The sequence below is a fragment of the Mustela nivalis genome (assembly GCF_964662115.1).
Source record: "Mustela nivalis genome assembly, chromosome: 4".
In the NCBI taxonomy this organism is placed as follows: Eukaryota; Metazoa; Chordata; class Mammalia; order Carnivora; family Mustelidae; genus Mustela; species Mustela nivalis.
Window position 1 is genome coordinate 115,468,254 of NC_139023.1, and position 17,484 is coordinate 115,485,737.

Consider the following 17,484-nt stretch of genomic DNA (forward strand, 5'->3'; position numbering starts at 1 on the left):
ATCTTTACCAAGGTAGGTATAGTCATAAGTGTGTAATTTTCAACAACATGATGAAACACCTAGATACACATTTAATTGTGCAAGTATTGGGCATTTCTATGACAAAGACCTTGAGCCACACAACTCAAATTCTATTTTTTCTGCTTTGTTTGTGCTATATGATATTTTAATTCCCTAGTTGACATATTTTAGCTCTTATCCCTTAACTGCAAGTAGCACACCAACTAGCAATGATTCATATTATATGAATATTAACTATCTACACTTACTATGCATTCTGTATCCTTTAGAATGTCTTTTGTATGTTAAATCACTCAATATGAGCAATGTCCAATGTATACATGTTGAAAGAAGTATCTTTTTATAAAAAAAATCACCTTGGCCATTATATTAAGCCTTTCTGTAAATTGCTATAAATCTTTGCCCTAATAAGACTCTAGAACCAAAAACTGAAAATGTTTTACCCTAAAAAACTTTTTTAAACCCCCCACTGATTTTTAGTAATAGAATTTAATGATATCATTATTTCAGTTTTCAGACTTTTAAAAATAACTTTTATTTAAACTATCATTTAAAAATGGTTAGCATGAATGAGCTTTTTATCAATATCAATTATCAATAATGAGCTTCTTATATTTTGAGAAGACCTTTAATTATGTTGCTTAATAAAAATATAAATTGCATAAAACCTATTCAATCAGAAATTCTTTTGTTTTTTAAGATTTTATTTATTTATTTATTTGACACAGAGAGAGAGAGATCACAAGTAGGCAGAGAGGCAGGCAGAGAGAGGGGAGGAAGCAGGCTCCCTGCTAAGCAGAGAGCCCAATTCGGGGCTCGACCCCAGGACCCTGGGATCATGACCTGAGCTGAAAGCAGAGGCTTTAACCCACTGAGCCACCCAGGTGTCGGAGAACTTCTTTCTGAGCTAACGTGCATAAACAGATAGTTGTGGCTTTTTTCAAGGCCTATAATGTGCCATCCACTGTGAAACAGGTTTTCAAAACACATTTTCTAAAGGAACATTAAACAAACCCAAGTCACTCTAAGGTATATTTCATATATCAGAATTGTACTTCAGGTAGGCAAAGGGAGGTCATTTACCTAAAGAAAAATTTAGTTAACTCAGTTGATTAAAGTGGTATTCCAGTTTTGGCTTCAACTAAGATACCTACACCCTGAAATAGTCTTGGGAGATGTACAGTTTTAAGTATATCATATCATCTTTTTTCTTACAATAAACTAATGAAGTACATAGCACCCATTACTTTATAAAAAATGAAATTAACGTTTAAAAATGCTTCTTTTTGCTCCTAAATAAATTGAACTAAAGTCTGTATATTTTAAAGTCACCCTTCACTCTTCATCATGAGTGCTTACCAAACATAACTGAGATTGCTACATCATCTGTAATTCTTTCAAATTAATACCTGGTTTTATTTTTTTTATTGTGAAAATCTTTAAAAATCCGAAAACAAGAAAATACTACAATTAAGGCACAAACTTCTCACCCCAAACACCTACTGTTCAGATTTGAAAATTTTCAACAACTCTCCAATTTTGTTTCATCTATTCCCTCTTCCATACTTGTAGGTAAAGTAAATGTCATATATCATACTGTTTCAACCACATGCCTCTCTCTTAAATTTTCTTTAAAAAACAAAACAAAAATATTCAATACTCAACAAGATAAATAATTCTGTAATAATTTAGTCATTTCTGAAATTTCTCTGACTGACCCAGAAATATATTTTTATAGTGTTTTAAGTTTTTCAGGTGTGCCAACAAAGATGTCACACAGCATCTGCCTCTTTTAATCTACAATATTCCTCCCCTTTTTACATGCCATTTATTTGCTTAAGGAACCAGATCATTATGCTGTAAAATTCCTCATATTCTATATTTGGTTGCTGGATTCCCTCTCTCCTCATCCAAATATTTCCTACAAAATCACAATTTAATCAAGAGAACAGAACAGATATAAGTACATGTAGGCAGGAGTGGTAGTGCTGTGTACTTCTCCAGGCACTGCATTGAGAGGGAAAAATGTCTAGTTGTTACAATTTTAGTGATGTTAGTGATCACTGGTTTAGGTATTGCCAGTCTAAAGAAAAGTTCTCCATCAACAACATACACTTACAGCCACGCCAGGGCACCTAGAGGCATCTTCTTATTCTTTTAATAGCTGCTTAGTATACCATCGTACATTCAACAAATGTCCTGTTGAAGAACATTTGAGGGTTTCCAATATTTTGTAATTATAAATGTCTTGCAATGAATAGATATTTGGATGCATTATTTTGCATATTTCCAGTGTTTTATGATTAAATTTCCAGAAGTTGGATAGTTGAATCTAAAGGTAAATGTATATATAGTCTGGTTAAATATTGACAAATTCCCTCAAAAAGTGTGCAAATCATCACTATACGTAATTCTTCTAAGATAAATATGCATGAATGACAAAATTGTATAATGTATCTGTACAAAAATGAGGAAAAAATCTCCATTTTAAAAGACTATCTGTCAAATCAATTACAGCAAGAATGTTTTAAAAAATGATTATCATAAATTTGTATTTAACTAGAAAAAAATTTAAAGTGACTTCTTTGGATATCAGCCTATAGTACAGAGTAATAAAATATAAACATTGTGAAATGTAAAATATAAACACTAGCTTCTTTTGATAATTCTTAATGTGATATTATTTACAATAGAAAAATACTGCATAAACAAAAAAAAACATTATAAAATATTATAAGTGGAAATAACCTTTGAGATTATGTTTAATTCTTAGAAGTTAATAATATATTATATATATATATAAAATATAATATATATTGAATAATATATAAAATACAGCAGGCTGATTTTCGTAAATATATGCAGGAAGGCCAAGATTTTAAAGTTTTAATTTAATATTTTTTTTGAGAGAGAGAGAGAGGAGAGACAGAGAGGCAGAAGGAGGGGCAGAGAGAAAAGGAGAGAGAGAATCTAAAACAGGCTCTGTACCCAGCATGGAGCCTGATGTGCAGCTTGACCCCACGACCCTGAGATCATGACAAGAGCCAAAATCAAGAGTCAGATACTTAACCAACTGAGACTTGTATGCACCCTAATATTATTTCTACTTCAATTTGAAAATGACTATGTTCAAGATGTTAGAAGCAAAAAAACAAAAAAGTAAACAACAGCTTCTCCTGTACCCAAATATCTAACTATGAATAAACAATCCCTGCCATCTACTTTAACAGGAGTAATTTTGGGATTTGAAGATAAAACAATTTATACTTACTATAAATTTACACTATTACAAATATAATGAGTTCCCTTCTTAATTCCTTCAACAATAATTTATTTCTCTCATACTACAAACTCAGTGTTTCTGTGTGTTTGTGGTCATTATTGACAGTTACTAATTATTAAAAATTAATTGAGTTATTAATTTTGCAACCTTTTTGCCTCAGTATTAGCCTATGCAGCTATTATGGAAGCAGTTAAGATTCTTAAGAGTAAACCTTGATCTACAAAACCTCCATTTGGTTATATAAAATAAGTAAGTAATGGGATCATATCAGTTTTCTTCTTCTCTCAAAAAGAGAAATATTAAAATTTCCATTATGTATTAAATTGCAATTTCTTTCTTTGAAATGACTTCATTGGAATTTTTTTCCTATTTTATAATGGTCTTCCACTGGATTTATATTTCCATAATAGATTATAAGATCATCAGATTCATGTGTCAATGGTACCTAGCATGTGCCTTGTACATATGATATGCAAACTGGAGATGGAAAAGATTGAATGCATCCTAAACAATATAAAGTTTATCAATGAATTGATAAATGATTAGGATCAGACTTGCATGAGCTCATGTATTTACTTAACACTTACCTGAAGGATGAAGATTCTGTTCCTCTAAAAATTCTAGATCAAGCATTAGGTCATCTTCATCCAGTTCACAAGATCCCAAATTATTCAAAACATCCTAAAGAAAAAGCACAATCAAGAGTTAGAGACCAAACAGCTGAGAAATTGAGGCAATATCCACATATAGATGCTATGAACTTTAACATTATCTGCCCAATAAAATATTCCAAAAATTATTATAAAAATCTTAACTTCCACTAAAACTACTAAAGATTTAAAGGTTTTTTTCAAATGTATAGAAGTCTGTAAACTGAAGCTTTATTTTTTTTAAATTTAGCTTTAGAATCTGGACATTCTTCTGACACATTTAATGAATGCTCAAATAAATTCTGTGTACAGTGGCAACTGTGAGATATCAATTTAAACCATACTTGGAAGCAAACGTCCAGTTACCATTTCCCAATCATTTGCTTAAGATTAGGAAAGAGGAACAGAAAAAATAAACAACAATCAGATTGAAAATTAATTGACTTTCATGCCATAAACATCAGAGCTAGATTATGTTTTTTTCCTTCTCCTCCACTCCCCTCACCTTCCCATTCTTTAAGAGGGCAAATAGCAAAATAAGCCAGAAGAGTATACTGAGAAGTCTTGAGGGGAAACAGTGATGTGCAGAGGTAGGAATTCTTGAGGGAGGAATAAGGATCTAATTTGTGTATTTGTATATACAGATAGGTGATGACTATATTAAGAAAAAGCACTAATTTAACATTTAGAGACTTCATTGAAATAACAAAAGTACATCTTTTGTACTTTTGTACAAAGGTACATGATGCTACATGTAGTAAATGACACTTATCTCAGACCACTTTTCCTATTGATGTGAACATTACCATAATTATTTATGTTTAAAGAACTAAATTTTCATTTTAAAAGGTCCAGTGATACTATCAAATGGAAACTGAACACCTTATTCTAGGGATTGAAAGTAAGGGCACAGGGCAGGGGAGGAGTAAGGACACTGACATTTAAATAAATTATTCTCACTTAAAAAAAAAAAAGGAATTAAACATTATTAAGTTTTAGAATCATTTGGTATCTGTGAATAGAACACAAATGTGAAAATATCCCCAAATCTAAGGGATTATTCTACCAATGAAAGCTACAGCAGTCATTATCTTACTGTATTTATATTGTATCTTTATTAATTACAAGGTAACTAGTACTTTATAAAAAAAACAACTGTTTACTGGCAGTTTTATGATACACTGTGGCAGGAATAAGATGTGTATTTATATAGTATCAAAAGAGGTTATAAAATATAGGCAACAAAAGATAAGCTGCCATCCTCAAAAATGCAAAAAAACCTCTCTGCTCAGCGGGGAGCCTGCTTCCTCCTCTCTCTGCCTGCCTCTCTGCCTACTTGTGATCTCTGTCAAATGAATAAATAAAATCTTAAAAAAAAAAAAAAACCACAAACCAGGGCTCCTTGGGGAAAGGAGAAAAAAACAAACAAAAAAAGCACTGATTCTGTGTCATCCATTTGTTGCCAGAAAACAAGTTTCATCTTAAAAAAAAGAAGAAGAAGAAGAAGAAGAAGAAGAAGCAGTTTTGAAAAGCAAAGGAAACCTGAATGGCTTCTCCCAGGCTAATCTCTGACATATGAACATGAAAAAGAAAAATTATGGCTAAACACCTTGAGTCTGTTGAAGGCTAAGAGTTCATAATACTCAAATAGAAATGTTGACATAAAGGATGTAAGAGGTGCTCATACTGAGTGTCATATGTCAGTGATGTATCACTAAATTCTACTATTGAAACTAATATTACTATATGTTAACTGGAATTTAAACAGAAACTTGAAACAAAAAAAAAATACAGGGGCTCACACACAAAAAAGCACATAGAGTGTAAAATTACTTTAATTTCTATTGTTTTCCAATAATAGTGAATATATGGGTGTTTTGTTTTTCTAGGTATATGTATGTATATAGTATGACTTGTATTTCTTTCCATTTGTGTAAGGAGAGATCTATAAATATTAAAGTAGCAGCATCAAAAGTAATTCTGTACCAGGAAAAGAAAATATTGATCAGCTCTGATGTGTCGCACATAATAACCAAATGGAAAAGGAGTCCAGCAGTTAATTAACACTAATGATCACACCCTGTATCTAACAGGCACAACTATGTGTTTCACACATTTGATAAATTAGTGGATTTTCTAGAAGTGGTAACTAAGCAGAAATAGTCTCTCATCTCCTAGAAGATAAAAAGGTAGGTAGCTCTACATAATAAAGATATAATAATGAAAGTGCATGAATTTTTAATAATGTTCATACACCAGACCTATATATCATAGTAACAGGGAAACTATTTTGTAACACAAACAATTTGGACTTAAAAAACAAATCATTTTGTAAGAAAACATCAGTATTGCACAAAATTAAAAGCTAGGCTTGAACTTAAATAAGTGAAGGCATAAAAGCATTTAACAATTAGATCTTAATTGTAATAAGAAAGTCCAACCTGATGGGCAGTATCCTCAATTTCAATTTTCTCTGAATGTATAGCAAATTCCAATAACTACACAAAAAATTTTCTAATTAAAAAACCCAGAATGTGCAAGTATAAGAGATGACTTTCCTTTTCTTTTAATTCTAGCATGGTTATTAAATCTTAGGAAACTCTCAGAAAGCTTTGAAATAGTCTCAGGTATCTGTGAATTCCTAGGGAAATATGAAACTCTCCATGTCAGCAAAGTGTAAGAAGAAAAAAGATAAAAAGAAAGTAAACTCCTAGTATCAGCATATTATTAACCAGTTTTAAGGTAAGCATATGATAGGCTTTTGGATTACTATATACTTTTTCCTTAAAAGTGCCTAAAGCATTTAAGATAAATTGTCATGTTAGATTTGGTATTTTAATAATAACTTAGGATGAATTTGATTATATAAAATTTGAATCAATGTTTAAAGGCCATGGAAAATTTAATTTAATCCACATTCTAATTTATGGATATGTAACATTTGTATGGATATTTTGAAGAGTTGGTTAATTATAATGAAATGCTAATTATTTACTAAATTCATACTATTGACAAATTGGATATTAAATCAAGTACAATTACTACTAAGTATTCTCTAAACAGACATTTAAAAATCTATCAGTAACACTGATTACTCATGTAATCTCCCAAATGACTCAGACCCATTACAAGTAAACTAAAAAGTTATTAATGTAGTAATTCAAAAATTAATCTTCTAAACCCTAGGGATATAACAATGAACCTAATAGAGCATGCTTTCTTCCTTCACAGACCTTACAGATAACTGTATTCTAGTAAAGAAACACCACTTTTTACAAATAACCAATCACCTGTATTTGGTAAGTGGGAAGTAATTCTCCAAAGCCTGGTTGCTATTGGCTGAAATAATAAAAATGAATTTTTGAAGCTACTAAGTTGAAAAAACAAATTCTGATCACTCCATTAATATGTAATCATTCCATAAGACCCATTCTAAAATAATCCTTTAGCATTGTTTCTTTATTGCAATGGAGATAGTAATTATGATCCTGCTAAAAATAAAGGAATCTGAGACTGTCACCATAAAAGGAAGCATTGTTTAAAAAAGAAAGAATTCTATCAAAGGAGATTATTAAATTATTAAAACATTCTTTAATTGTGACATTATACAGATATTATTAATTGCATATTTGTACTGCACTATTTTAGTCAAAGGATTATCCACATAGGCTTACCTTATCTAAAAGGCAACATATGGCATTCTAATCTGGACTTACATAGTTGTTTATGAAATATTTAATTGAAATAGTAGGAATTCTATGATCATTATTTGATCTAAAAGTGAAGAGATGACCAAAAAAAAAAAAAAAAAAAAAGTAAAGAGATGATTACTCAAATTAATAAGAGGTAGTCAATCTGGTCTGTATTCTTCTTTTAGTCACTCTACATAATCAGGGGCTGCTAGGAAATACAGATCATTCTCCAGTATTCTAATCATAGGTGTCTCCAAAGAATAACCCAAAATGGAATATTATTTTTTGAAAATATTATTTTATTATCAAAAATGCATGATGTAGCTGTAGAAGACCTTATAGAAGACCTTTAGTCAAATTTTCCCGTGTGATCCTAAAAATACATTCTGAGATTTGCTTTATTAATTATACTTGCCTCTACTTGGTAAAAATGATTAGACCTGGCAAGAGTCTTAAAATAATTTGTATTACCCCAAAAATATAAATCACAAATTATAAAAAATGATAAGTATGAAAGTGGCAAGGTACACACATCATCAAAAGCAGGCATCAGAATAAGCTGTATACACATAATTATTGATGAGTTGAGCACCTATATTTGCAGTGGAGAAAAAAGGAAAACACACCAATACGTGGATATATTTTTTAATGATATGATTTCACTTCTATTTTTTGGAAAGAAAAATTAACACAACAATATTTTATAACTACTGCTCTAAGGACAGTTATTTGATTTTGATTTCCTGATGGTGCAAAGAAAGCATACTCTATCATTCTGATAGAATTACCTTCACCTTTCAACATGGCAGCTGTGAAATATTTCCGAACACACCATGCTCTTTGCTAGGTGCTGATTTACTGTATGGATTTATGTAGCTCAAAATATATTTTTAATAAATATTTTCAGAAATATGTCTTAATTCTACCACCGCCTATTCATAAGACTTCCCACAAGCCCAAAAACATACATTTTGTAAATATGAATGGTGATCTTATTGTTATTCATTAAAATAGTACATTATCGTAATTATCATGTGTCTCCTGTTGTTGGGAATACAAGCTGGTGCAGCCTCTCTGGAAAACAGTTTGAAGGTTCCTCAAAAAGTTGAAAATAGAGCTACCCTACAACCGAGAAACTGCACTCCTGGTATTTACCTCAAAGAAGTGTGTAAACCTGGTGATTCACAGACCTGTACCCCTGGGGATAAAAATATATGTTTATAAAAAATAAAAAAGTAAAAGTAAAAAAAAAAAAAAAGATACAAATGTACAGATCTGAAGGGGCACCTGCACCCCAATGTTTATAGCAGCAACGTCCACAATAGCCAAACTATGGAAAAAGCCAAGCTGTCCATCAACAGATAAATGGATAAAAGATGTGAAGATATATATATATACATATATATATATATATATATATACACATATACATATAAAGATGTGAAGATATACAAAGATGTGAAGATATATACATATATATCTTCACATCTTTATATGTATATGTATGTATATACATACATATAATGGGATATTATGCAGCCATCAGAAAATTGGAATCTTGCCATTTGCTATGATCTGGATTTAGAGGGCATTATGTAAGCAAAATAAGTCAATCAGAGAAAGAAAATTATTGTATGATCTCACTCATCTGTAGAATTTAAGAAATAAAACAGAGGATTACAAGGGAAGGGAGGGAAAAATAAAACAAGACGAAACCAGAGAGGGAGATAAGCTGTAAGAACTCTTAATCATGGGGAACAAAAGGAGGGTTGCTGGAGGCAAAGGGGTGAGGGGATGGCATCAATGGGTGATGGACATTAAAGAAGGCACGTGATGTAACGAGCACAGGGTATTACATAAGACTGATGAATCACTAAGCTCTAGCTCTGAAACTAATAATACATCATATATGTTAATTAATTGAACTTAAATTTTAAAATTATGTGTCTCTTTGTATTTAAATATGAAATATTTAGCAAAATGAGGTTCTGAAAGCTATGCCCAGAGCTGCTATTTTGTCCCTCTATACTAATAAAAGGTAAACAATTCTATAAGTACTATAATAACAAAATAAGTATCATGCTATAATATTTTGTATTTCAATACTTTTGAGGAAAGCTAACATTTGTATGGATAAACCAACCACACATTTTATATATCCTAAACAAGTTATCTGGATTCACATAAAATTTAATATTAAACTCTAAACATTCTAATTTTAATCTATGCAAGGAAATAAAGTTAATTTTTTTGTACTGTTGGATCCTACTAGCTAGGATCTTTTTTTTTTAATTTTTTTTAAAGATTTTATGTATTTATTTGACAGACAGAGATCACAAGTAGGCAGAGAGGCAGGCAGAGAGAGAGGGAAGCAGGCTCCCTGCTGAGCAGAGAGCCCGATGCGGGACTCGATCCCAGGACCCCGGGATCATGACCTGAGCCGAAGGCAGAGGCTTAACCCACTGAGCCACCCAGGCGCCCTTTAATTTTTTTTATAAATATATAATGTATTATTAGCCCCAGGGGTATAGGTCTGTTAATTACCAGGTTTACACAAAAAGTTGATTTTTTATTAAATAATAGAAATAGGAAACTAGGAAGTGTGACTATATTACATAACTGGCAAACTTCAGAAATAAAAATTAAAATATAATAATTGTTCATTTAAAAATGCGTATTTTTGTAAAGAACAAGCTGGTGGTTGCCATAGGGAAGAGGGTAGAGGGATGGCTAAAATGGGTGAAGGACCGTGGGAGATAGAGGCTTCCAGTTATGGAAAGAATAAGCCACAGAAATAAAAGGTACAGAATAGGGAATATAGTCAATGAATGACACTGTAATAGCACAGTATGGTGATGGATAGTGGCTACACTTGTGGTGAGGGCAGCATAATGCATAGAGAATTTGAATCACTATGCTGTACACCTGAAACTAATGTAACATGGTGTGCCAACTATACTCAATGGAAAAATTTAAAAATTTTAAATATAAAATGCATACATTTTCTTAGCATCATTTAAAATAAGAAAAAAATGATATCAATCTATTTTCATGATGAAGCAGAACCAAAGGTCACAGATGACATCTCCTTGATTCTAAACCTGACATCTCCTTGATTTCTGTGCCACTGTCAATAAAGCAACACAAATGATTTCTGTCAAATAGTCTTACCTCCAATGAAAGCAACATTTGTTCAATAAAATACTATAGGGGGCGCCTGGGTGGCTCAGTGGGTTAAGGCCTCTGCCTTCAGCTCGGGTCATGATCCCAGGGTCCTGGAATCGAGCCCCACGTGGGGCTCTCTGCTCAGCAGTGAGCTTGCTTCTCTCTCTCTCTCTCTGGCTGCCTCTCTGCCTACTTGTGATCTCTGTCAAATAAATAAATAAAATCTTTAAAAAAATAAATAAAATAAAATACTATAGTTACACTATGTGCAACTGGCTAGAGATGAACATGGTAATGTGAAAAAGAATGATCTAACAACTAGAATATTTGAAATTCTAATATTTTAAAATACATATTATAGAGAGAGATTATTATTTCTAGGATTCATTCTTACGTGTGTACTAGTAAGAATTCCAAAGTCACGACATGTACTCTATCATCTCCTAGTTGGTGTCCCTGTCAACTTTTTGCCAGGAATCATAATAATTCTTCAATTTTCACTACACACTTCTCTAAGATTATTCCTATGAGAGTATCAATTTGTATACATTCCCTCATTACCTAACACACAAAAAGCTATCAATAGTACGTTTCTACAGAATAAATAATAGTTACTGTCATTCAAAAATCCTAAAATATGCTATCTACCTCTCCAAAATTGCTTCCTACAAATTATAACAACCAAACATATCCATTGGTTTCTGAAAATTCCATTTGCATTTCTTTCATTGCACTGGTATATCCCCTTGTCTCAAATGCCGAAAGAGCATATATAAGATAACATATTTATACTCTATTAAATCACAGACATTTTTTTTACAATGCTACTTATAAAAGTACTAAAAAAAGGTTTCTTGCTAGGAAAATTTAATGATAAGAAAGTTTAAAAACCTTTCTTTAAGTTTTCTCCCTTTATGTGCAATATGCACTGGTTCTCATGAACCATAAGACTACCAACTGCATCCACACTCAGCAGAATGCATTTGCCTAGGAAATCCTATGGACTACTCATTGTACTTCTTGCTAGAGAAAAACATCTATGACCGCCTCATTCTTTGTGCTACCTTTGAGCAGAGAGTGCTTGTACTCTCAGAATCTTTAGTGTTGAATCAATACAGTGAACAGAAAATAATGACCCCTTTACTTAATAATACCTTACTTAGCATATTGGAATAATGTCTCAGTTAATATTAAGTATCTTATTGCCAAACTATTTTGATGAAGAATAATTGTGTCCTTTTTAGGACACCATTTTTTTAAACTAATTAGATGTTTTAAGGAAAATACATTATCCAGAAAAAGTATTCACATATACAGAGGAATGTTTAAGGACTCTGAATTACTAGGCCTACACTAGTTTAGTAGTCCTAGAATTTCTAAGGGAGGAGTGTATGTGTGTGTGTGTGTGTGTGTTTAAGTTGTCATTTTAGCTTTACAGGAAATGCTTATTTTTCACTATTACAAGTGCATATAGTTCTGAAATTGTATGAGATTCCCAACACTCTATTATGCCATATGTGGAATTAGAATCTGTTGAAGAAAACCCAACATGTAAGCTTGTTAAACCACTCGCCATAGAACAAAATGAAGACAGCTGTTCTAGTGAAAAAGGGGTAATTTTTGGCATAGTTTTTTTCTGTAATTAAGCTTTAGGTTTTATTCTAGGTTTATCTTTATATATCTATATAAGAAACTATGAAGTTGGCAAATATTTTACTGATTCATAATTATCATAATTTTATTTATAAATAGGAATCAAATATATCCAGTGATACTTATTGTGCCAAACTTGTGTTAAGTAACACAGTACAGTGGGAGATGCAAAAGACTGGTTCAATAAACCTGATTTCCAACACTGACCCGGCCACCAAAACAGTCTGTGATCTGAAGCAAATCAAAACCTCCCTGAGGCCCTTCCCATGAAATGAATTATTAGAACAGCTATTCTCTTTAATTCCATACAAATCTAAAGTATTAAAATTTACAAGACAATTATGAGATTCTTTCCCATGTCTGTAAACTATGCAGAGTTAGTCAAACTGCAAAGTCTATGGGCACAGTCCCCAAAACTGGTCTTACTTCTGATAACAACAGAAAGTTTGGAATGTTTCCCAAACACCCTTGAGTACAATAATTCACTGGAAAGACTTACAGAATTCACTGAAAGCTATCTTCACAGTTAGGATTTATTATAGGGAAAGAGTACAGTTCAAAATTCAGTCAAAGGAAGAGGTGCAGAGAGTCTGGGAGAGTTCCAAATGCAAAGCTTCCCTTGTGCACATGAAGCATTACTCTCCTAGTGTTGATATGTGACAATACACAGGGCGTACTGACAACAAGGGAAGCTCACATGAGCTTCAGTGTCCATAATTTCTAATGGGACTTCATTACATAGGTGATTAACTGATTGAGTACACAGTTGAACTATCCTCCAGATTATCTGATTATCTAATGAAATCAAGTTTTTACCCTAAATCATATAAGTCTTTCTAGCATAGCCAGCTTCACCCTAAAATTGCCAGGTATATCCATACCCATTAAAGATCCAATGTGGCCAGCTCCCCACTCTAAACAAAGACAATGCTATGAGGTATGATACAGGTCACAGGCCAAACTTCTTTTTGGGCAAGGCTCAATTCTTCACTGCACATATGCGATGTTTCCATAGAACATGACTAGTGATCTAATTTAGTCTTAAATTGCTAAGCTTAAAGACGAAAAGGAAATATGTCACATAATTTTTTCTTAGATTCTAGAGCCATATCTATAGGTAGGAAAGTATCATTGTGAGGGTTTTTTTAAAAATCTATGTTTACATTTTAACATTAAATAAACTAGTAACTCACAAATATACTTATATACTGAATACTGTATATATTGTGTGAGTTAAAGACTTATTGGTTATTTTCTTCTACTTGTTCCCAAATTTTCCACTTTGGACTCATAATTAAATTAAAAATTAATTTATTCCCTTGTTCAACAATATTTATTGAAGGCTTACCAAATGTACTAAATCCTGAACAATGAATAAGAAAGAAAATTTCCTAACCTAGATAATGAATATACAAACAAATATTAAGATAATTTCAGCTACTGATAAAATGCTATTTTTTAAAAAGATTAATATAATTTTCGCAGCTACTGTACATGAGGTGGGCAGGAAGGCCTTTCTAAAGGTGTCATTAGGGCTGAGTCATGAATAATAGGCAGCCATATGAAAGTTCAGAAGGAAAAGCATTCCCAACAGACGAAACAATATATGCAAGTCATCTAAAGTGCCTGTGACCTGGCATGCGAGGCAGAGAAGGCTTAAATGGTTTGAGCTCAGAAGGGGAGGGGAGGGAGCAGCAGGGAACACAACAGATTAGGAAGCAAGGCATTCTGGGTCATTTGGTAATATCTTTCAGTCAAGGAAGGAATTTAGACATCATTGGAGAGTGACATGCTTAAATATACATTTTAGGAAAATCATCCTGACTACTCTGCCAAGAATTCATTGTGAGAAAACATTTTCTAATGGGTCTTAACAGTCAAAAAGGCATGCCTTATTTTACAGATGAAAAGCCTGAGCATTAGAGGAATTAAATGATTTGCCTGAGACCATGACACTTAGGTTGCAGAAACAAGATTTAAACATGCTTTCCTGAAGAATAAGTTTCTCCACTATGCTTCTCTTCGAGTGATGTGAGTAACTCAGAGAGAGAGAGAGAGAGAGAGAGAGAGTGGTGTCTTGGTAGCTTGAAGAAATTCCTCTCAAATACCAAGAACTAATTGTTTGTTTAAGGCTACTAGCATTTTACAAGATGTTTGGACATACTAGATGTTTGGATGTAAGTGAGCAAAAAGAGGTCTAGACTGTTTTCCTTGAAACTTCCCAAAAAATTATGCTCCCATTTTTTTCTAACTTCTATGGACTCTCAGTTTAGCTAATCTCCTTGGGCCGCAATTCACTTTCCCTTAAAATCAAAACAAATGATCCCTGATAATCTACTTTCTCTATCTGTAATTTCTTTCCCACACAAATAATCCTTTACTATGCTGTTTGAACATGTTAAAAAAAAAAAAATCTGACCTTTCAAATTTTGCTTGGCATTTTATTTCTTTTTCACAGTTACGAATTGAACCAAATGCCTTTTTTGTTTACATTTCCACCAAGGTTGGATCAGTGTTCCATTCCCTTTATAAAAATTCCCTCATCTTCATAATTTCTGTTAGCTAAAACAATAACTAATATTAGGATGGGGATTAAGGAGTGTACTTGTGGTAAACACCAGGTGTTGTACAGAAGTGCTGAATAACTATTTTATACGCCTGAAACTAATATTACACTGTATGTTATCTAACTGGAATTTAAATAAAAACTGAAAAAATTACTAACATTAATTCTTTCAATGTAGCTTATAATATTATTCTTACTTATATCATTTTGAAAGTAAAGATGGTGTATTGTTCTCCCTTTGTAGCTCCTACAGCACTGAATACATATATTAATAATATAATTTAATCAATTGATATTTATTCAGAACCTTCTATATGTCAGGGTCTGGACAAATAACACACAGTCCTGAATTTTGAGTTTGTTGACTAGAACAGTATAAGATATAAATTAGAGAATTATTTGACTTGATGAGAAATCCATAGCTATATAATCTTCATATTAAAAAGTACCATATTGGAACTAGCTGGAAAGCAAAATAGTAAGTATTTTCATATTAATATACTTTGTATTAAAGTACAAAGAAATATAACCTCACAAGCAGAAGTAGCATACCAGAAGCAGTTGCAGAGTATCTTTTTTCCCTCACAAAATTAGAACTTCCTACCTATTTGAAAGATTGAATTTATATTGCTTTATATAAAGGAAAAGGATTGAATTTCAATGACTAAGATAAAAATAGTGTTACATCATCCAAGAGAAAGACGAACAAACATTTCACCAACATTAGTGTATGGTCATAACTAGTTTAGAATGCTTTGTCATCAGAGCAATGTCTTCAGTCCTTAAATATCTATAGTGATCTATAAAGGTAGATAGTCCTATTTCATCTTAGAAGGATTAGTTTAAAACACACAATATTGACATATACTCTATAATAAAAATATGTGTATTTATAAAATAAACATATTCAAGTTGCATCTAAAATGTAGAAGACAAGAAAATATCATTAGGATGCAAATCAGAGAAAACTGTCATAGATGAGAGTCACACCAAAATAGAATTGGTTCATTTCTTTAATATGACATGTTTGCTAACTTATTTAGTTAATATAAGATTTTCAAATGAATTTACCCCCTCCTTATATCAAAATAAAATTTAGATAAATATTTGAATCTAAATCACTTGTAAAGCTAAAGACAAAATTGGAATATTTCATCCTGTCCAACTATTGACATCAGTTTTTACTACATACAACTACTATTAAGAAATCTAATGAAGAACTGCCTAATTAACAGAAATCGAGTTCAATACCTAAAACCCATCAATGCAAACCAATCAATTCAACTTATTAATGTATAAATCAATGGAATTTATGGTATAATGACTAAGGATATATAAATAATGAAGATTAAAGAAAAAATGTAGGTTTGGAGAAACATCAGTTAAACAAATATTTATAAAATATAATTATAGTTGTTTTGCAATATTATTATAAATGTTTTTTAGCTCTGGAAACTCATTTTTCTTTCATTCTTATAATTACAGATTAAGATTTATTTTTATGATCATCACCCCAAAATGCATTAAGCACATTTTCCCCTTCTTTCCTTTTTTGCTTCATAGAAACAGTATCATCACATTCGTGAAATAAAATAATTTTTAAAAATTATTTATTATTTTTATTATTTATTTCATTTTTATATTTAAAATAAAATAAAATTTGTGAAATAAAATAATCAGTATTAATTCCCTGCACATGATGATATTTCTTGGTGTGCAAGTATAAAAAAGCAAACAAAAACTTGATACAGTTACATATTAATTTATTTACATTTTATATATAATATACACATATATATAAAGCAAATAAAGATGAAATCAGGATTTTTATTTTTATGAGTCTATTGTTTTTACCATTTTCCTCTAAAACGTACCATTGTTTCTAAAAGACTCAGACTTTGCAAATGTACTTCATAAATTTGAGGAAAATCTTGAAGAATAATGAAATGAAATACATTTGTATCTTAAAATGATAACCCAAAATAATTCAGAATGTTCAAAATCCTACCTGATTGTTCCCTTCTGTGCTAATTATCCCAAATACTAATTATCACATGGGTGTATAGTTGTGGCTGGGTAAGACTGGTTTCCCAGATTTGCATTCCTGCTACAGCTACTGTGCCCTCATATAATAATCCTTGACCACAGGAGGTATTGTTTTTTCATTATTAGTTCCTCTGCTCCTGCTGCATTCTTTGAAGATTTTGGCCCTGGACTGTCCAACAGTCCTGGCTGCCACCAACATCCAACTGTCCAGGCTGGGTTAATCATCTTCCTTTGTGTTTTCACATCATTTAGGCTTACTACTATTTTATCACTTTTTACTGCATCACAATCAGTTCCTGAATTATTTCTTGTGCCTACTGGACTTTAAACTTTTGGAGAGTATGGAGAGAGTGCACAATACCTCACGTTTCTTAAAAGAATTGGCTCTTTATCAAATACCTGTCCCTA

At 31.7% G+C, this 17,484-nt stretch overlaps 1 protein-coding gene across 6 annotated transcripts in view; it reads right to left on the reverse strand.

Annotated features, from left to right (window-relative positions):
* Window positions 1-17,484, reverse strand: part of CCSER1 (coiled-coil serine rich protein 1) — a 1,379,910-nt gene that overhangs the window by 1,139,297 nt on the left and 223,129 nt on the right. For all 6 annotated transcript variants that reach the window (XM_082727420.1, XM_082727421.1, XM_082727423.1 and 3 more), the window contains exon 4: window positions 3,892-3,985. In XM_082727420.1, coding sequence (XP_082583546.1) covers window positions 3,892-3,985 — 94 coding nt within the window. The remainder of the gene's footprint in view (window positions 1-3,891; window positions 3,986-17,484) is intronic.